The sequence below is a fragment of the Pelodiscus sinensis genome, chromosome 12 (assembly GCF_052426305.1).
Source record: "Pelodiscus sinensis isolate ZL-2025 chromosome 12, ASM5242630v1, whole genome shotgun sequence".
Lineage (NCBI taxonomy): Eukaryota > Metazoa > Chordata > Testudines > Trionychidae > Pelodiscus > Pelodiscus sinensis.
The window spans coordinates 1,840,429-1,858,113 of record NC_143063.1 but is presented as its reverse complement, the minus strand read 5'-3'; the positions used below and the strand labels follow the sequence as shown (position 1 = coordinate 1,858,113).

Below are 17,685 nucleotides of genomic sequence, written 5' to 3'. Positions count from 1 at the left end.
CGCGCCGGGCCGGGGCCGACGCCAGCGTCTCTCCCTTGCGTACGGCCTGCGGCGGGGGAACGTTGCCAGCTCTGTCTGCCTGCGCAGCACGGGCTGCTGGGGAGGCCGGGCGGAAGAGCTGCTACAGTGCCCCTCTGCGGGGTGGGGGGGGTGTGGAAAGACATGAGCCCGGCGGAGCGCCGTGCCCGCGCCAGGCTCCTGGGAGGGGCGGGGGTTGCCTCAGGGAAGCACCCGTGTGAGGGCTGCAGGTGACAGTGGGCGTCCCTGTGGCTTGGCTGTTGCAGCGATTTGGACTGGGCGGTGTTCGAGCCGGATCTGCTGGTCACCAGCTCTGTGGACACGTACATCTACGTTTGGGACATCAAGTAAGAGCGGAGCCGGCGCAGGGGGCGGGGCTTCTCGGCCCCTCACTCTCGCTCCGCTGGGCGCCGCGGAGCCCGTTCCCTCGCGCCAGGCCCGAACGCTGGGGCCGCTTTACACACGCGTCGGAGCCACGGGCCGGTGGCTCAGTCTCCCCTCGGGCGCTCGTCGCAGGGACGCTCCTCTCCAGCGCGTGGCTTCCCGTCGATGGGCGCGCAAACCGGCCACCGGCTGCCCTCGTAAGCGCCGTTAGGCCTGGTGCCGGCGCACACTCCCTTCGGGGGGGGCGCCCGCGTTCTCTCCGGGCGACGTTCCCACGCTCGTCCCGAGCCCTCGTGATGACGCCCCACCTGAGCCCCCGGGAGTCCGTTCCGAGACCCTCTTCCGGGCTCTGCCTCTTGACTCCCTGTGCCCCCGGCACGCTTGCAGGCCCGTCTTCCCCGCCGCCTGAGCCAGATGGCTCGCCTGCCCCTCCCGCGCAGTGGCTGCGGAGCGCCCCGAGAGCCGGGGCCAAAAGGCACGTGGGAGTTGTGGGAGGCGGGTGTGTGACCCGGGCGAGCGGGATCCTCCAAGCCGGTTCCGTGCACCACCTGCAGAAACCAGACCCTCGCGGGGGGCTCGGCTGGCTCGCCCGAGGGACTCATGGGGTGCCGTTGTGTTTCAGGGACACCAGGAAACCGACCGTCTCGCTCTCGGCCGTGGGTAAGTGCCTGCTCCTGCCGGAGGCATTGCCTCGCCCTGGGCCTCTGCCACCCCGCCCTGCTCTCGGGGTCTCTGGGCAGGGCTGGCCCTGGAGGCCCAAGGCTGGGCGGCCCAGAGGGGCAGGAAGAGGCGAGGCCCCCTCAGAATCGTCCTCGGGCCGGGGGTGGCCGCGCGCAGGTGGGCTGGAGGCTGGTTGGCTGTGGCGACAAGGCGGGGACTCGAGCCCGGGAGCTGAGTGCTAGTCCCGCCTCTGCCCCTGCCCCCGTCGGGGTCTCCTCCCTCTGCCCCTCCCTGCAATCCCGAATGGTGGGCAGGCGGTGGGGGCTGGGAGACAGGGCGCAGCTCGGACGGGTGCTCCGCTGTGGGGAGCCTGTGATGGGCATGCGGAGCCTCCTCCGCTCCCCCCGCCATGCTGCCGAACCCGGGCGCAGTCCTGGGCCCTCTTCCGCCTGGCTGAGCCGGCTGCCGAGCCCTGGCGACCCCCGTGTCTGTCGCGCGGTGATGGCACCTCCCAGAGGGGCGGGAGCAGGCGCAGGGTGCCGGGCGGGGGCGGGGCGCGGTGCTGCTAAAGCCGAGAGATGCGCAGCTGGTACCTCCCCGCGAGGCCGTGGCCGGAGGTCTGAGACCCCCTCTGGACTCGGGCATGGAGCGCGCTGGGTCGGAGCTCCGGGTGAGCTACGCACGGGCCCCCAAGCCCTGCAGCCGTCCCTTTCCTCGCCACGGCGTTCCCGGGCCGTGTCCCGCTCGCCCGGGGCAGGTCTCGCCTCTGGCCGGGGCAGCTGCGCGAGTCCCCCTTTCTCTAGCCTGCGAGCTGTCTCGCTGACCCCTGCCCGCTGCGCTCCCCTGCAGCTGGAGCCTCCCAGGTGAAGTGGAACAAGAAGAACGCCAGCTGCTTAGCCACCAGCCACGACGGGGACGTGCGTATCTGGGACAAGCGGGTGAGCTCTTGGCGGGGCCTCGGGGATCACGGTGCCGGGCCAGCTCCTGCCTTGGTTCCCAGCCCTTCATGCTCCGTGGAAGGGGGCCATCGTGCCAGTGGCGGGCGGGACAAGCGGCCTTCTCTGACTTACCCCCATTGAGCGGGCAGGGGCACTCGAGGGGCCAGAGGCCCGGTGCTAGGGTATTTGCTGCTGCCCTTGGCAGTAACTCTTCTCTAGCCTGCCAGCCGTCGCTTGTCGTCCTCCCTGCCCGGGGCCCTGAGCGGGAGCCGGGGACGTGGGAGGGCCGGGCCGGGCTCCTGAGATGGATCCTGGGGAGGACTAAGCCGCGTCTGGTTGCAGAAACCCGGCACCGCAGTGGAGTACCTGGCAGCGCATCTCTCTAAAATCCACGGCCTGGACTGGCACCCGGACAACGAGTACGTGCTGGCCACGTCCAGCCAGGACAACTCGGTCAGGGTGAGTGGGTGCGGGGCGCCCGGAGGGGGCGTGCCAGCGGCCCCGGATCACTGACGGGCCGTCCACTGGCTGGAGTGCCGACCTCCCCCATTCCGGCGAGTCTGCTGCCAGGCCATGCGCACGGGTCGCCCGGAGTCCCTGGGGAGGGCTGATGCTAGTGCCGGGACGCTGCTACCGATACTGTGGGGCATGCTGGCACGTGCCTGGCGCTCTGTCGGACCCGTGAGCCCCCTGCCCCGAGAGCGAAGCTCCCGGACTCACCCCCAACTTCTCTGCTTTGTTGAAGTTCTGGGATTACCGTCAGCCTCGCAAGTACCTCAACATCCTCCCCTGCCAGGTTCCTGTCTGGAAGGCCAGATACACGGTGCGTGCGAGCAGCCTGCCCTCCGCCCACAGCCATGCAGGGCACCGGGTCTCCTCTGCGAGGGCTCTCGGCCGCCGGGGGTGGGTTCCGTGGGCCGCTGCGTGTCTGCGAGGCCGAGAATTTGCTACCACGCTGTCCTCGGCGGGGCGGTGCTGCACCGCGGGGCCTCGCAGCCTGGCGTCCCTGCGCAGGAAGGTCTGCACAGCCCCTCTCCGCCCAGCCGTTCCCTCGGGCTCTGAGACTTGCTGCCGCGGGGACGCCGAGCCCTTCCGCACCAGGCTGCACCCGCTGTCTTCTCTGGCCCCGGAGTGACCCTTTGCAGCCCTGTGCCTGCCCATGGCGTGCGTTCCGCTGCCTGCGCGCAGGCTGAGCCGAGGGGAGGGTTCTGCGGCCCCTGGGTGGGGCGAGCTGGGGGGAGGGGTCTGCGGTCCTTGCGTGGGCCGAGCTGGGAGGGGTGTTGCGGTGGGGTGAGGAGGGCGGAAAGGGCTGGTGGGAAAGCCCTTTTGGCCTATGGCAGGGCCGGGCAGTCGTGGCAGGAGTGGGGCAGGCTCCCTGTGGTGCGGCTGAGCACTCTCTCTCTCCCCCCAGCCTTTCAGCAACGGCCTGGTGACCGTCATGGTCCCCCAGCTGCGGCGGGAGAACAGCCTGCTGCTGTGGAACACCTCCGACCTCAACACGCCCGTCCACACCTTCGTGGGCCACGACGACGTGGTGCTGGAGTTCCAGTGGCGCAAGCAGAAGGAAGGTGGGGCTGGGCGGGAGCTGCTCTCGTGCCGGGGCGTCTGCCTGCCCTCCTGGCTGCGGTACTCGGGTGCTAGCCGCCCTGCCCTCGAGCTAGCCTCTCCCTGCTTCCCATCGTGCCTTGGGACGCGGCGGCGGAAGGAGGCTGGCGTGCGCCTGGCTGGCTTCCCGCACCAGAGCTGTCTCTGCAAGTGTACTAGCCACCAGCATTGCAATCTGTCCCCTGCGTGCCCAGCCACGCTCTGACCCCCTCCCATCAAGCACCGCGTGGCTAAGTGATGTGACCCCAGTCACACGGAGCCAGTGTCAGACAGACGCCCATCCCAGGAGTCCTGGCTTTCGGTCCAGCCCCCCTGCACAAGTGGGGCCGAGTCCATTGTCTGTTACTTCTCTCTCCTTCCAGGCTCCAAGGACTCCCAGCTGGTCACGTGGTCCCGCGACCAGACGCTGCGGCTGTGGCGGGTTGACGCCCAGCTGCAGAGGGTACGTGACTTGCTTTCGGCGTGGGGCTGGCGGCTGTGCCCAATTCACCCCGGTCTGCTTGTCTGAAGGACACTGGGTTTCTGGTGCCGCCCAGCCTCCTCCCCACTGCTCAGCCCCCAGGGGCGGCTCTGCACCGTGCAGTGTGTATACGCCTCTAAGTACCTGCCACACACGGGTCTCCGCTCCCCCGGCGGCCCTGCCGCTGTGCCCAGGCGTGGCTCCCGGGAGGTGCTCCGCGTAAGGCAGGGGGTTGCCGGGGCAGCACGCTTGTTCTGCGTGCGTCTGTTCATCCCCCCGCTGGTGTCCCCTGGCCAATCCAGGCGCTGAGTGCTGTGGGCCCAGGGGCTGTTTGTCCCAGGGCGGTTGGAGCCCCGAATCTGGCTGCGGGTCCTCAGCACAGTGTGAAGAGCTGGCTGGTGGGAGGCGGCAGAGCCAGCGCTGTTCTGGCTCGTCCCTCTGAGGGCCCGTGTGGTGATACTGGAGATGCCGGGAACAAGACTCGGCTGGGCACTCGCTCCCCTGCTGGCGGCTTGGACGCCCCCCGCGGCGCATGGGAAAGGGGGTGGCAAGCTGGGACCCCCAGCGCAGGGACGGGCAGGGGAGCGGTGAGACACGGGGGTCTGCTCCCCGGAGGGAGTCTGCGGTCTTGACCCCTCGGCGCGTCTCCCTTTCAGCTGTGTGCCACCGATCTCCTGGACGGGGTGGAGGAGCTCATGGACGGCCTTGCTCTCCTGCCCGAGCCGGAGAAGACCCTCCACGGCCAGGACTCGGAGCCGCCGCCCAACGCCGGGCCGGGGGACGAGGAAGGTGAGCCGAGTTCTTTCCCTGCCTCGGGAGCCGGGAGCGCAGGGGCGTCGGTGCCCCGAGGAAGGGAGCAAGCCGGCCTGCTTACCGCTCCTGTGGGAGGGCCACCCACAAGCGCCCCCGAGAGCCGGCTCCTTGCCTCGGTTGCCTCCGGAGCCCGGCGCGTGTGACGTGCCCTGAAGCGGCAGGCGCGGGGCATTGGGAAGGTCAGAGCCCCAGGAGCCGGCGCTCCGGCTCGGCTGCCCTCCGCACAGACGTGGGGTAGTCGGGTCTCCTGCATAGGCGGAACTCAGGCCTGGCTTTGTAGAGCGAAGCCAAGACTTTTGCCTCCACCTGGGGAGCAGCGGGCAGCCGGCCGGGCTCTGCAGGGCCCCGTGCAGCCGTGGTGCGTCCCGCTGGCTTTGGAGGGTTCCTGGCCCGGGGACTGAGCGGTACCCAGGGTCACGTGCTCTGGGCCCACTGCTGGGGTGACCTGTGGGCACCGGGGGCTGGGCGGGTCCCCGCAGCACCTCTCAGCCTGGGTCCGTGTCCCTCTCCCGCCAGCTGCGAAGGGAGACTTCCAGAGCTACCTGGCGGGGAGGAAGTCGGACCAGCTGGGGCTGCCGCAGACCCTGCAGCAGGAGTTTTCCCTGATCAACGTGCAGATCCGGAACGTCAACGTGGAGGTAGCAGGGGATCTCCACTGGGGCAGGGGCCGTGGGCTGGGCCGGCTCCTGCTGGGGTCGCCACGGCCGAAGGGGTCAAACCGCGCTTCCGCCAGGCTGGGCTGTTCCTGGGTTGGGGCTGGGGGAGTTTCCAGGGACGTCGGTACACAGGGCAGGCGGCGTCACCGGTGGCTGCTTTTCCCCCGGCAGATGGACGCGGTGAATCGCAGCTGCACCGTGTCCGTGCACTGCGGCAGCCAGCGAGTCAAGCTGCGGGTGACGTTCCCTGTGCAGTACCCCAATAACGCCGCCCCCTCCTTCCAGTTCGCCCCCCCCACCACCATCAGCTCGGCGATGAAGGCGAAGCTGCTGAAGGTAGGGCCGGGCGCACACGGCGGGGGATGTGCAAGCCCAGGCCGGGGGCTGAGCTCTCCTCGGCCTCGGCCTCAGGGTGAGCTTGCGGGGCCCCTGGCGTGTGACGTTCACCAGCATGAGCTGCCTGCATCGGCTGCGACCCGAGCCCACTGGAGCAGGTCTGCAACAGGCCAGCCTGGCCTGGGCCTCCCAGCCATTGTCACGTGGCGAGGAGGCCACTTTCCGTAGGACCTAGAGAAAGGGCTGCAGGTGGCTCCCTGGCTGGCGTCCCTGGGCTCTCAGCGGTGCGGTCTGCCGCCACGTGTGCTGAGCGGAGGCGCGCTACGGAGCGCTATTGGCCAGGGGACTCTGCCCAGTGGGTGTCGTATCCGAGCCCCTCGCCACCTTGCTGCCCTTCCCCCCTCCGGGAGTGGGTCTGGCCCCAGCCGTGTTCACTTACTCTTGGTGCTGTGCAGCCCCAAAGCGAGGAGGCCGGCTCTGCCCCCCGCGGCTCCTTCCCAATGACCTCTGTAGCGCATGGGGCCGGGGGCCGCCCATGAGGGGTTAGCCCAGGCCGGCGGCGTTAGCGGCACCCGGCTGCGGGAGGGCTCTGCTGCGCGGGGGGAGGGGAATTGCCACTGGTGTGACCCCCAACGGCGTCTTGTGCCTGCTCCAGATCCTGAACGACACGTCCCTGCAGAAAGTGAAGCGGAACCAGAGCTGCCTGGAGCCCTGCCTGCGGCAGCTGGTCTCCTACCTGGACTCCGTGGTGGTAGGAGGGCTCGCTTCCTGCCTGTGCGCTGGGCCGCACCCCGCCCTCTGGGGCAAACCCTCTGTCCTCGGCGGCGGCCTGTGCTGTGCTAGTCCCCCACCCCTGGGCCTCGCCTGCTGCCCCGTCCCCTGCTTGCCCCCAGGCCTCACCTGCTGCCCCACCCCTGCTCTCGCTCCGCCCAGCCCCCATGCGTTGTGGGGTTAAATTAAGTGAATGGAGATTGCCTATCTCCTAGAGCTGGAAGGGACCTTGAAAGGTCATTGAGTCCAGTCCCACTGCCTTCTCAGCAGGGCCAAGTACCATCCTTGGCAAATTTTTGTCCCAAATGGCCTCTGCAAGGATTGAACTCACAAGCCTGGGTTTAGCAGGCCAAGGCTCAAACTGCTGAGCTATCTCTACCCCGGGGCTAGGCCACGCCCCCGGCTAAGGGTGGGTGTGGTTAGCGTGCTGGCTGGGAGGGGGCCCAGTCCTTGGCCACGCCCCCGGCTAAGGGTGGGTGTGGTTAGCGTGCTGGCTGGGAGGGGGCCCGGTCCTTGGCCACGTCCCCGGCTAAGGCCCACGGGAGTCTGGCGGCGCAGCTCTGGGCCATCCTGCCCTCTGAGCGCTGGCTTCCCGCGTCGGTACAGCTGAGAGCCCCAGCTGGGGGTCAGCAGCCCCGGAGGGAGCTGGGCCGGACGGGAGCCCTGCAGGGCAATGGACCCTGGGGGCTCGCGGGCCGAGGGGCTGTGGTGTGGGGCCCCCAGGCGGGCAGGGTGACCTGGGGGCTCGTCTGTTTCAGAACCAGGAGGACAGCACCTCCAGCAACCCGTACGTGCTGCCGAGCGCCGTCACGCCGCCCCTGCCCACCTTTGCCCGGGTCTCCAACGCCTACGGCTCCTACCAGGACTCCAACATCCCCTTCCCCCGCACCTCAGGAGCCAGGTTCTGTGGCGCAGGTGGGTTAGAGCCCCGCACAAAGGGCCCGGGGCTTGGCCACGCCCCCAGCTAAGGGTGGGCGTGGTTAGCGTGCTGGCTGGGAGGGGGCCCGGGCATTGGCCACGCCCCCGGCTAAGGGTGGGTGTGGTTAGCGTGCTGGCTGGGAGAGGGCCTGGGCCTTGGCCACGCCCCCGGCTAAGGGTGGGCGTGGCTAGCGTGCTGGCTGGGAGGGGGCCTGGGCCTTGGCCACGCCCCCGGCTAAGGGTGGGCGGGGTTAGCGGGTTGGCTGGGAGGGGCTCCCAAGCCACATTGTGGGTGACACATTGGCTCTCGCGCTGCCGCCTTGCGGAGGCAGGGGGATGCCGCTTGTGTCGGGGGCGTGGACGCAACCCCCTTCCCAGCAGCCGGCCGTGTGTGGCACAGTACCTGGCTCCCACTGAGCTCCTGGGGGGAGAGGTGTCTGCCCCGGATTGGACCTCGCGCCCAGCAGGAAGCTCCCCCGGTGCCAGCTGGCGCCTGCCCCCCGTAGCCTGTTGCTGCCGCTCAGAAGCGAGGGCCCAGTGGTGGGCACCAGGGTGGGCCGGACTAGGGTCTGCTGAAAGCTCTCGGGTCGCGGCCTGCAGCGGCGCCCTGACCCCACCCGTGGCCGCCGCTCAAGGAGCAGGAGGTGGGACCCGCCGAGCCTGTAGGGCCATGCCCTGGGCTGCTGGGGGTGCTCCCGAGCGGGCGGGGCGCAGCCGGGCCCTCCCCCCGCACACTGCTCTGTCGGCGGCTCTGCTGGCCAATTCCTGCCGCGCCCCGCTGCGGGGAGCCGAGCGCTTGGCAGGGCCTGGCCAGGCCACCTTCCCACCGCGGCACCCGCTGAGAGGCTCCCGCGGCGCTGGGCTTCAGGGAGACCAGAGGAAAGCCAGCCGGGGGTGTTCACGGGCGGGGCTCACACCCCTCCCCCCAGTACCGTGCGGTCGGGGCGGCAGTGACTGCCCGGGTCGGCCGCTCTCCGGAGCTGGTCCTGTCTCCACAGGCTACCTGGTGTATTTCACGCGGCCCATGACGATGCACCGCGCTGTCTCTCCGACGGAGCCCACGCCCAGGTGAGCCTGCCCCGGAGCTGTGCCTGGGCAGCCCCGCCCGGCCGAGCCGCTGGCCGTCAGTCCCTCCCGCCTGGCTCTCCCTGGTCTGCGGGCAGCCCCGCCCGGCCGAGCCGCTGGCCGTCAGTCCCTCCCGCCTGGCTCTCCCTGGTCCGCGGGCAGCCCTGAAAGCTGCTTCTCTTGCCTGGCAGATCTCTGTCCGCTCTGTCGGCCTATCACAGCGGCCTGATCACGCCCATGAAGATGCGCACGGAGACCACGGCCAACCTGCGCCTGTACGGGGGCAGCCCCACCCGCAGCGAGAAGGAGCAGGTCTCCATCAGCTCCTTCTACTACAAGGAGAGGGTAAGGGCCGGCCTGGCGCACGAGTGGCTGGGCAGCGTCCTTCTGCCCGGGCGCAGCCGCCCTGAACCGTCCCTGGCGCCTGGGTGGAGGGTCTCTGCCCCCGCCCCCAGGGCAGCAAGTGGTGTGGGCCCGGTGCCCATGCTCCAGCACTGTCAGGGCCCTGGGGCGCCGGCTCCCCCAGGGTCGGGCTGGGTGTCGCTTCTGTGTGCCCCCCGCCCCCTCACCTGACCTGTGCCTGCGCTCCCTCGCTGGCTGCAAGCGAGCAGCATGGCCCCAAGCCCCGTTCCCACCCGGTGTCCCCAGCTCTTCGCAGTCTGCCTGGGACTTCCCTGGTTTGTCAGCTTTCCCTTTGCGCTCGCGGGTTGCTTGTGGAAACGTGTCCGGGCACCGCTGAGCCGAGCCCTTACGCTGGGGCTTCTCTCCGCCTCCTGGGAGGGGCGCTGTGCAGAGACCCACGAGGGCAATGCGGCAGCTGGACCGTTCGTTCGTTCTTAACTGTAGCGTTTCAGCATGCCAGTAAGGGGGACTGGGCGGCTGCTTCTCCCGCGGGAAACCGTCTTGCTCACCAACAGGCAGGGTGGGTCTGAACGGAGACTGGAACGAACCCCCCTCGCAGCAGGTCCCCTTTCTTCTTGTTAAACAAACCGCGCTGCGGTGACCAGCTCCTCAAGCGGCATTTCACACGTGCAGCTGGCTGGTTTCTCTGTAGCCAGGGAAGGAACCTGCTTATTTCAGGGCAGCCCACAGAATTCCTTGAGCTGTGGCGAGGTGGAAGGACCGGGGCTTAAGCTCATGAAAAAGAGAGTCCCTGAAATGACCGAGACTGAGCTGTGCCAAAAGTCCTGTGTCCAGAGGAGCAGCCTCTGAGTGTTGTGCGGGTTGAGCCCTGAACAGGTTTTGTGTTAAATTCAGGGTTCGTTTAAATTAGGTTTCATTTTTAAAAAGAAAAAAATATTTAATAAAAAAAAATCCAATTAAATAAAACTGATTTTCTTTAAACAAAATCAGTTTTGCCCACCCCTCCGGCAGAGAGCAGCCAAGGTAAATTTCTGCCAAATCCATGAATATTTCAGAAGAATAACTAGATGTTTAAACTGCAAATGCCCCACAGGCATATCCGCAGCAATTGCTCCCAGAGGGGTAGCTGGAGCCACCACAAAATGAAATCGATCCATTGCCAGACAGAAAATACACTCGACTTGTCCTGGAGAGGCAGCTAAGCTGCTGAGATCTCCCTGGACGGCCGAATGAAAACGGAGCGTGAGTCTCTGAGAATGAATGTGCCCTCCCACCCTCTACCCTAGAAAGGTGTCTCGGGATTACTGGCCAGGAAGAAGGAGAAGTTGGCTTTCTAGCAGGCAGTTTCATCTGCCACCAGGGTTTCACAAACATGCTTGGGGTCAGTGGAGAGGTTTGTGAGGTTCTAGTTCGTTGGAGGCCGCTAGGGACTCGCTTATTTGGAGTGAACTTCGCAATAAACCGCTATTCCAAAGGGCCCTTCCTCCCCGTGGAAAGAGGCTCACGGGGACGGCGGAACAGCACGCCTGTTACTTTGAATCAACGGGCTTGTTCAAAAGCTGCGGGACAGCCGTTCCGGAGTATCCCAACGTAGCGCCGCTGTCTAGGGGCGCCCTGGGGCTCCTCGCAGCCCGCGCTGTGCAAACGCAAACAGCACAGAACCGGGCAGTCCCGTTGCTGCGACGGCTCTGCCCCCATGGTTCTCCTTGCAAGGCGGGCAGGAGATCGGTGTCCAGAGGAGGAAGTCGTGCTCGGGCGCGGGTGCAGAGCTGCCTCCTCCCCCAGCCAGAGACCAGCCCCGTCGTCGTCTTGCCCGAGGGGTTGCGTGCGAGAAGCGTCCCTCCCCCCACCCCGGTAATAAGACTGTGGGTGCGTTTGCCCGGTTCCCCTGGAATCCGTAATCTTGTTACTCGGCTCTCGCGGGCTGGTGTCAAAGCATCAGACTCGGTGCCTCCCCGCGGGCAGACCTGAACATCACGCGCCCCGCGATCGAGATCTCCGCCCAAGGAGAGTCCTGCCTCCAGGGTCGCTGCCTGGCCCCGTGGGCCGGCTGGAGATCTGTAGAGCAAGGCCCGGGCCAGACGCGGGATTGCTGTGCGGCCTCCCAGCGGTGCCTTCAACAGATGGAAGAAGCTTCCCCGCAGTGAAACGGGGGGCCGGTTGTACCCCTGGCAGCTCTGGCTGGAAGGGCAGGGGTCCCCCTCCTTCTCCGATCCGTTTGGACTGTGCCTGGCTCCTGAGCAAGGGGCTGCGTTTGTTCGGACGCGCCCAAGGCCGCTGGGAATAGTCAGGGCTAAGCATTTGTGATCCAGGTTTTTCGTCGCTTGTCTGGTGCGAGGCCGGGACGATTCTGCGGCTCCAATTGGAATGCAAAAGGGAAGGAAGCATTGAGAGAGGGGAGAATTGTATTGGCTCTTCTCTGAGCCCCTCCCCGTGGTCCCTGATCTGGCCCAGGATCACACCCTGCCCTCTGTCTGGCCTTTGGCCCACTGCTCTTCAGTGGGGTGTCCTGCAGAGCCGAGTTCCCCTGCTCCCCCGCCCCGGCCTTGCTGAGCGCGGAGGGAGAGAAACCGAACCCAGCAGCTCCCACCAGGGCCCTGCCGTCGGGGGGGTGGCAGGGGAATCCGATCGCGCAGGGCTCCTAGCTGCAGCGCCTGCTGCTGGCCCGTCCCTTTGACTGGACTCTAGGCCCATGTGAAATCCCCGGTCAGGTGGGACCCTGAGGCAGGGCAGCGTCCCCAGGGGGGAGAGCCCCTTACCGCCAGCCCAAAGGCAACCAGCCGGCAGCTCGCTGCTGAGCGTGGGTAGGGCTGAGCCGCGGGTCCTTGGGCTCGGCTGGCGGTGGCTTCTCGTGGAGTGTCCGGGCTCGGCCGCCCTCTCCTGCCGGAGCCCTTCCTGTGGCCGCCTCCCCTGCAGCATCCTCCTCCTGTGGTCCTGGGCCCACAAAAAAGCTCTGCGCAGAGCAGCCCAGTGGTCAGGCACCGGGGGTGGGGGGTCCTGGGCCACGGGCCACGGCAGGCAGCAGCTCTGTTAAATGACACATGGGCAGTGTCGTGCTTGGCTCTGCCTCCTGCACCTGAGAGAGGAAGTGTTGCCTAGTGATTAGAACAGGGAGCCTCACTGCCGGCTGCCAGGCGGTTCCTCAGCCCGGGTGGGAGGCTTCGCTCCTTGATGCCCAGGGAGCTGGCAGCCCTCCCACGCCGGACTTGTCGCTAGGGTCACCCTGCAGAGGGCTGGGGGCCTCAGGGTGCAGCGCCCCGAGGGGGAATGCTGCCGAGTTGCAACCCACAGGCCACACTGCCCCCGCTCCCTCCCTCGGGGCCTTTGGGAGCTGAGTTATTTATTCTTTGCTTTTTCTTTTGATTTTCTCGGTGCCTTTCTTCCTTTCTCCTCTGGGTGTCCCTGCAGATGTCTCTTCGCTCTGCCCGGCGGCGCTGGTCCATCCAAGCGGCTACCGACGTCCCGGTACTGTGCGCTGTGTGCTCTCTCCTTCCCTCACCCTGTCTTTGCCCAAGAATAAAGCCCTCCCTGCCTGGCGGACGGTAACCCGAACAACCGGCGGTTCCCTCGCTTGACCTGGGGGGGTCAGGGAGTCGCCCCATACGTTGTACCAGAGAATCCAAGGTGGGAACGCTTCTGTTGGGACCCAGATCCCCTTGCCTGAGCAGGAGGGGGTCGCATAAAGGCTGTTGAGGGAGGTCAGAGAGGCTAATAAGATAGTAGCAAAGGATGGATTTCCCAGGACTCGGGGCACAATCAAGGAGGCTAAGGACGTTGCAGCAGCGTGAGGATCGGAGCCCTGCACCCGGACCCGCAGGGCACTGCTGTAGCCACACCGCCCCCTGGTGGCTCTCGGTGACTGAAGCTACTGCCCAGAGGCACCTGATGGGAGAGGCCTATTGTCTGGGCAATAGGGTGGATCCTGGCTTGCTGCTGCAGACTCTGCCCCCCGACTCCGTCCCCGTCCCCCCTTCCTGACTTTGATACTTCCTGGTTTCCGGCTCCATGCGCCAGGCCCTGAACTGCCGCCCTGGTGCCCGACTTCTCCGGCTCCCTCGGGCCGATGGCGCTTTGGCTTCCGGGCCAGCACTGGTGTCCCTGTTTTCCATCTGGCCTGGCTCCAGCTTTCACCTGACCCTGGACATACCCACTGGCCTCTGAACCCCGCAGTGACCACCAGGCCAGGCTGCCCCCGTCCCGGTCACCTGCACCACCTTCCAGAGCAGCCAGTGGTCGAGCGGCCGACAAACGTCTGCTGTCCCAGGCAAGGCAGCTGCTGGACTTTGATGAAGCAATTTGCTCCCCGTCGGCCCAGGCGGTAGGGTTCTCGGGGCAGGGCTCAGCATCAGGGTGTGGCCGAGCTCGGATCACAGCCAGGACTATGGCACCGCTAGGGGACCGACCAGCGTGGCTTTTGCAAAGGAAGATTGTCTCCCTAATCTGCTGCAGCTCTGTGAACGCCTCCCCAGCCCGGTGGCGGAGACCCGAAAGACGCGTGTACTTGGGCTTTCAGAGCGCTGGTGCTGGAGCCCTTTTACGGAACGCAGGGTACGGAGAGGGGGAGACCGTGAGCTCCGCTGTGGGGCAGCCGTGAAGGTCAGGTCTAGACTAGTCCCGGACGGTCGGCTTACGGGACGCAGTCCCTGCGGCGCAAATAACGTTGCTGGAGTCGATGTACTGTAAGCCGAGCTTGGCGCCACCTCCACAGTGGGAGGCCGACGAGAGCAAACGTTCCCATCGGTTTCCCTTATTCCTTGCGGCACTGACTCGGAGGGTGCACTCAGCATTCAATTTAGAGGGTCTTTATCAGACCCGCTAAATCAAACACCATCAGATCAATCTTTGGTGCGGCAGGTGAGATGAAGCCTGAGACAGGAAAGCGAGCAAGCGGAAAACGGCCAGTTTTCAACCAGGGAGAAGTTCCAGTGAGACGCTCCAAAGGGCCAGCCTTGGGCCGGTGCTCGGGCTGCGTGTCTGTGGTCGCAAAAGGCAGCGAGGCGGCGTACAGAAGCACGCTGACCATAGGTAAAGGCATGCTAGAAATCGGCCTCCCAACACGAGGGAGAAGTAGGCGGCCTCCAGCGTGTCTGCCAGATTCTGCAAAGCCTTCATGGCCGACATGGAGCTCAGAGGGACTTTGCCGAGGGCTCGTTTCCCCCAGAACCAGAAGGAAGCGCTGGCTGTACTTGGGCCGTGGACTTCTGCATGCCAAGAAACAGACTCCCCTGGGCAGTGGTCAGGGAGAGTGAGGAATCCAGGAGGCCTATGGGGAGCGTTCCCCTCGGTCTGCCCCCCGCCCCAGTATCGGCACAGGAAGGCAGCCCTGTGTTGAGCGTATGGGTCGATAGCACCCTTCTCTGGCCATCTGGGGTCTGCCCCGAAGGAGAGCGAGCGGCAGGCATGGCAAGGGGCCTTGAGAGTCCCGAGGCCGGTCCCCGTGAAGAGACTCGGAGCTGGGAGTGCTGTCCTTTCCGGCAGGAGCAGGCAGCGACGGAAACGGCGAATGACTGGCATAGCCACGAGCTCGGGCACTTAGCGAAACCCTGTAAGCAAACGTGACACCAACTTAAGCAAGTACCCGTATTTTAGCGAATATAACCTGAGGGGTACATTCGTTTTACAAACTGCACGCGCGCGCACACACGCCCGGCGGGGTATATTTGGGTGCAGGGTATACACATTTTTTTTTTTTTTTTTTTACACACCAGCTCACTGGCCGGTTCCTCCGCAGCCGTAGGAAGGGGCAGGGGGAGCGCTCATCTGGCTGCGCAGGAACCGGGCGGTGAGTGGCTGGCTAATTCTCTCCCCCCTCCACCCCGGCACCATAAATATACCCCGGCACAGCCTTGTATCCCCGCAGGTTATACTCCTGCGCGGGGTAGACAAGATTTCTTTTTTAACTCAAAAAGCAAAAACCACGGGGTATATTTGGGTGCGGGGTATATTCGCTAAAAGACGGTACTCGCCTGCTCTGCACACCCATCATGTGGCCCCCGAGAGCAGGGGCAGCGACCGAGAGCAGGGGCAGTGTGAGAACACGTCACCCCCGTGAGGATACTGAGTGAGTCCAGCAGTGGCATGAGAGGCACCAACCCTCCTGCATCGGGGCAGGAGCCAGCCGCCAGCTGATTGGGGGGGCGGGAAGGGGCAGGTTCTTCCGGAATGGCCCGCGTGGCGCCGCTGGGACTGGCTGCAGGGCAGCCCTGGCGACTGGCCGATGGAAACGTTGCTGCAGAAAAGCTTGTTCTGGAAAGTCCTGGCAGCGCGGTGGCCGGGCGGGGTTCGGCCGCCCCAACCTGGGGTTTGTTGCTCAAAGGACGATGCGGGAAACATGCTCCCTCCTGTCCCTCTGCCCCATGCGAATCGGTTTTCTCCCTCCCCCCGCCGCAGTAGAGGTCATTCCTACAGGCTGCAGCTGCGCGGGCGGGCGGGAAAGCCCCCCGAGCGCAGAGTGAGAGCACTGGGCCCCCGCGTAAAGGGGCTCCCTGCACTGTTGGGGCTCCGGGGGGGCTGGCGCAGCGCGCTGGGGGGCGCCGTTCTGCAGGGAGCGGGGTGGTTGCTCCGAGCAGTCGGTGACGTGTTCTTGGCTGTTTCCGCCCTTCCCCCTGGGCTGCCATCGAGGGCCTGGGCGAGCTGGGTAGTGGGTACCCGGCGGCCGGCCCTGGCCTGGGGCCACGGTGGACTCACCTGGTTCCATCCCCGGCTGCTCAGAGGAGCTGTGGCCTCTCTCCTGCCTCCCCTCGCGGCCGTGGAGACGCAGGGCCTGGCCTGAGTCTGTCTGCATGGAGGAAGGGCCGGGGCCGCACGAATGGCCCAAATGTTCCGCCTGCAGCCCCCGCTGCCCCCGCTGCCCCCGGCCCCTCTCGGCCTGGGCGGCAGGGCTCTGGCAGCCTGGCACAGGCCCCAGGGCGATGCCCCTTTCCCAGCCCTCCCCAGGGCTGTGGCCAGAGGGGCATCTGACTTCTCCGGGGACCAGCGAAGGGGCCGTGGAAGCCGGTGTGTCTTTCCCAAGCCCCCGCAGAGCGACCGGCCCAGACACTGGCCTCTTCTGCCCCGCAGCGGGGGAGGGGATGCACCCCCCGTGGGGCTCTAGCTCTCCTCGTGGAGTGAGGCCAGCGAACTCTGCTGGGTCCGGGGGCGCTGGGGAGATTGGCCAGGCCCGCCCGGTGCCCTGCTTGCTGTCAGGGGCCCTTGGTGGAATGTCCCGCCCTCCCTGCCGTGGCGTGTCCGTGTTCTGCGTCTCGCGCCTCCCCCGAGGCGGGTGGGGGCTGCGCCGCGGGTGCCTTTGAGGAGCCCGCCGCAGCCTGGGCGTGCTGAGGGGCCAACGAGCCTCTTCCCGCTGGGCCTGAGAGCTCTGCAGGGCCGGCAGGCTTGGCTCCCCGCTCCCGTGGCGCAGGCCTGGCCGGGGCTGCGTGGGGCAGGGTGGAGAAGCACGCCGGCTCTTCCCACTGCGCACCACCTGCTGTGGCGCAAAGCACCGGCCGTGCCCCTCCAGGCACAGCCAGCCTGGCTCCGGCGCACTCCCCAGCCAGGCCAAGGAGAGCAGCCTCCGGCCCCCGGCCGGCCCGGGAGCGGGGTTGGAGCAGCTCAGGGAGCCAGCGAGCTGAGGGCCAGGCCTGCATCTCAGAGGGGCACTGCCCCCCCCCAGTCGGAGTCTGCGCGGTTGCTTTTAGGAACAGCTGCACGGTGCCACTGAATATCTGCGCTCCTGCCCTGCGGCGCCCCGGCAGCGCCTCCACGCCGGCTACAGCGGGGGGGGGGCCTGTGGTAACCAGCCCTCGGATCCCACCCTGACCTTGCTTTACAACGAGCCCCCTTTGCTGCCCGCATGGACCCAGGCCAGCCCCTCGGGGCCCTGCCGCGCCTGCGAGCGCAGCCAGGCAAGCAGCGTGCCTTCCCCCTTGGGCGGGGGCCGCTTCTCGCCACGGCCTCAGCGGCGTCCTGGTGAAGCCCAGAGCGCAGGAGGCCAGACCTCGGCAGGCCTGTTGGGGGAGTCGATTCCAGCCCACCCCTGCTTTTCACGTGCTCGCCGGGCAGGCTGAGCCACCCCAGAATCCGCCTGCGCGGTCACTGTGCCAGCAGGCCCTGCCTGCTGCCCTGGAGCCGGTCCCGGCTTTGCCAGGGAGCCAAGGCGCACGCAAGGGCCCCCCCGGGTGCCCTGGGTTCATCTCGGCCCTGCGTGGCGCTAGAGCCCCCTGCCAGGCACAGTTCCTGCCCCATGGGCGGGTGGGGCCTCCCCGTAGGGAGCTGGCCCGAGTCGCTGTGTGCGCCTGGGCCCGAGGGGGAGAATTCGGCCCTCTGGGGGAGGGCTTGGCGTGGCCTCATCTCCTCATGCCGAGAGCAGACTCCTGGTTGGCGCCTGCCAGCCGTCCCTGCCCCCAGAAGCACAGGCGGAGCGCAGGGCCAGGGGCTCGGAGCCCAGCCCGGTCCGGGACACACACAGCACCCTTAGAGCCAGGCAGGGGCTAGTGGAGTCGAGGAACCGACAAACAAAAGCGTATCGGTTAATGCCGGAGACGACAGGCCTTTCCCTCCCCTCCCCCACCAGCGAATGTTTGGCGGGCTGGGCAGCAGCCCGCTCAGTCCTAGCTTGCGACAGGTCCGGTGCGGCTCTGCATTTCAGGTGTATTGGGGGCAGGCGGCCGGCAGCCCGGCTCCGTTCCAGCTCGCAGGTCCGGGCGCTCAGACCCTACACGGG

At 66.9% G+C, this 17,685-nt stretch overlaps 1 protein-coding gene across 2 annotated transcripts in view; it reads left to right on the top strand.

Moving 5' to 3' along the window:
• WDR59 (WD repeat domain 59) overlaps positions 1-17,685 on the top strand; it is a 38,649-nt gene that overhangs the window by 12,155 nt on the left and 8,809 nt on the right. The window contains exons 5-19 of one of the 2 annotated variants that reach the window (XM_075940670.2): positions 285-365; positions 1,025-1,062; positions 1,912-2,000; positions 2,343-2,459; positions 2,746-2,823; positions 3,412-3,568; positions 3,968-4,047; positions 4,722-4,854; positions 5,395-5,516; positions 5,706-5,870; positions 6,526-6,621; positions 7,400-7,556; positions 8,558-8,627; positions 8,816-8,969; positions 12,396-12,452. In XM_075940670.2, coding sequence (XP_075796785.2) covers positions 285-365; positions 1,025-1,062; positions 1,912-2,000; positions 2,343-2,459; positions 2,746-2,823; positions 3,412-3,568; positions 3,968-4,047; positions 4,722-4,854; positions 5,395-5,516; positions 5,706-5,870; positions 6,526-6,621; positions 7,400-7,556; positions 8,558-8,627; positions 8,816-8,969; positions 12,396-12,452 — 1,594 coding nt within the window. The remainder of the gene's footprint in view (positions 1-284; positions 366-1,024; positions 1,063-1,911; positions 2,001-2,342; positions 2,460-2,745; positions 2,824-3,411; positions 3,569-3,967; positions 4,048-4,721; positions 4,855-5,394; positions 5,517-5,705; positions 5,871-6,525; positions 6,622-7,399; positions 7,557-8,557; positions 8,628-8,815; positions 8,970-12,395; positions 12,453-17,685) is intronic. The other variant, XM_075940669.2, reaches the window with a different exon arrangement.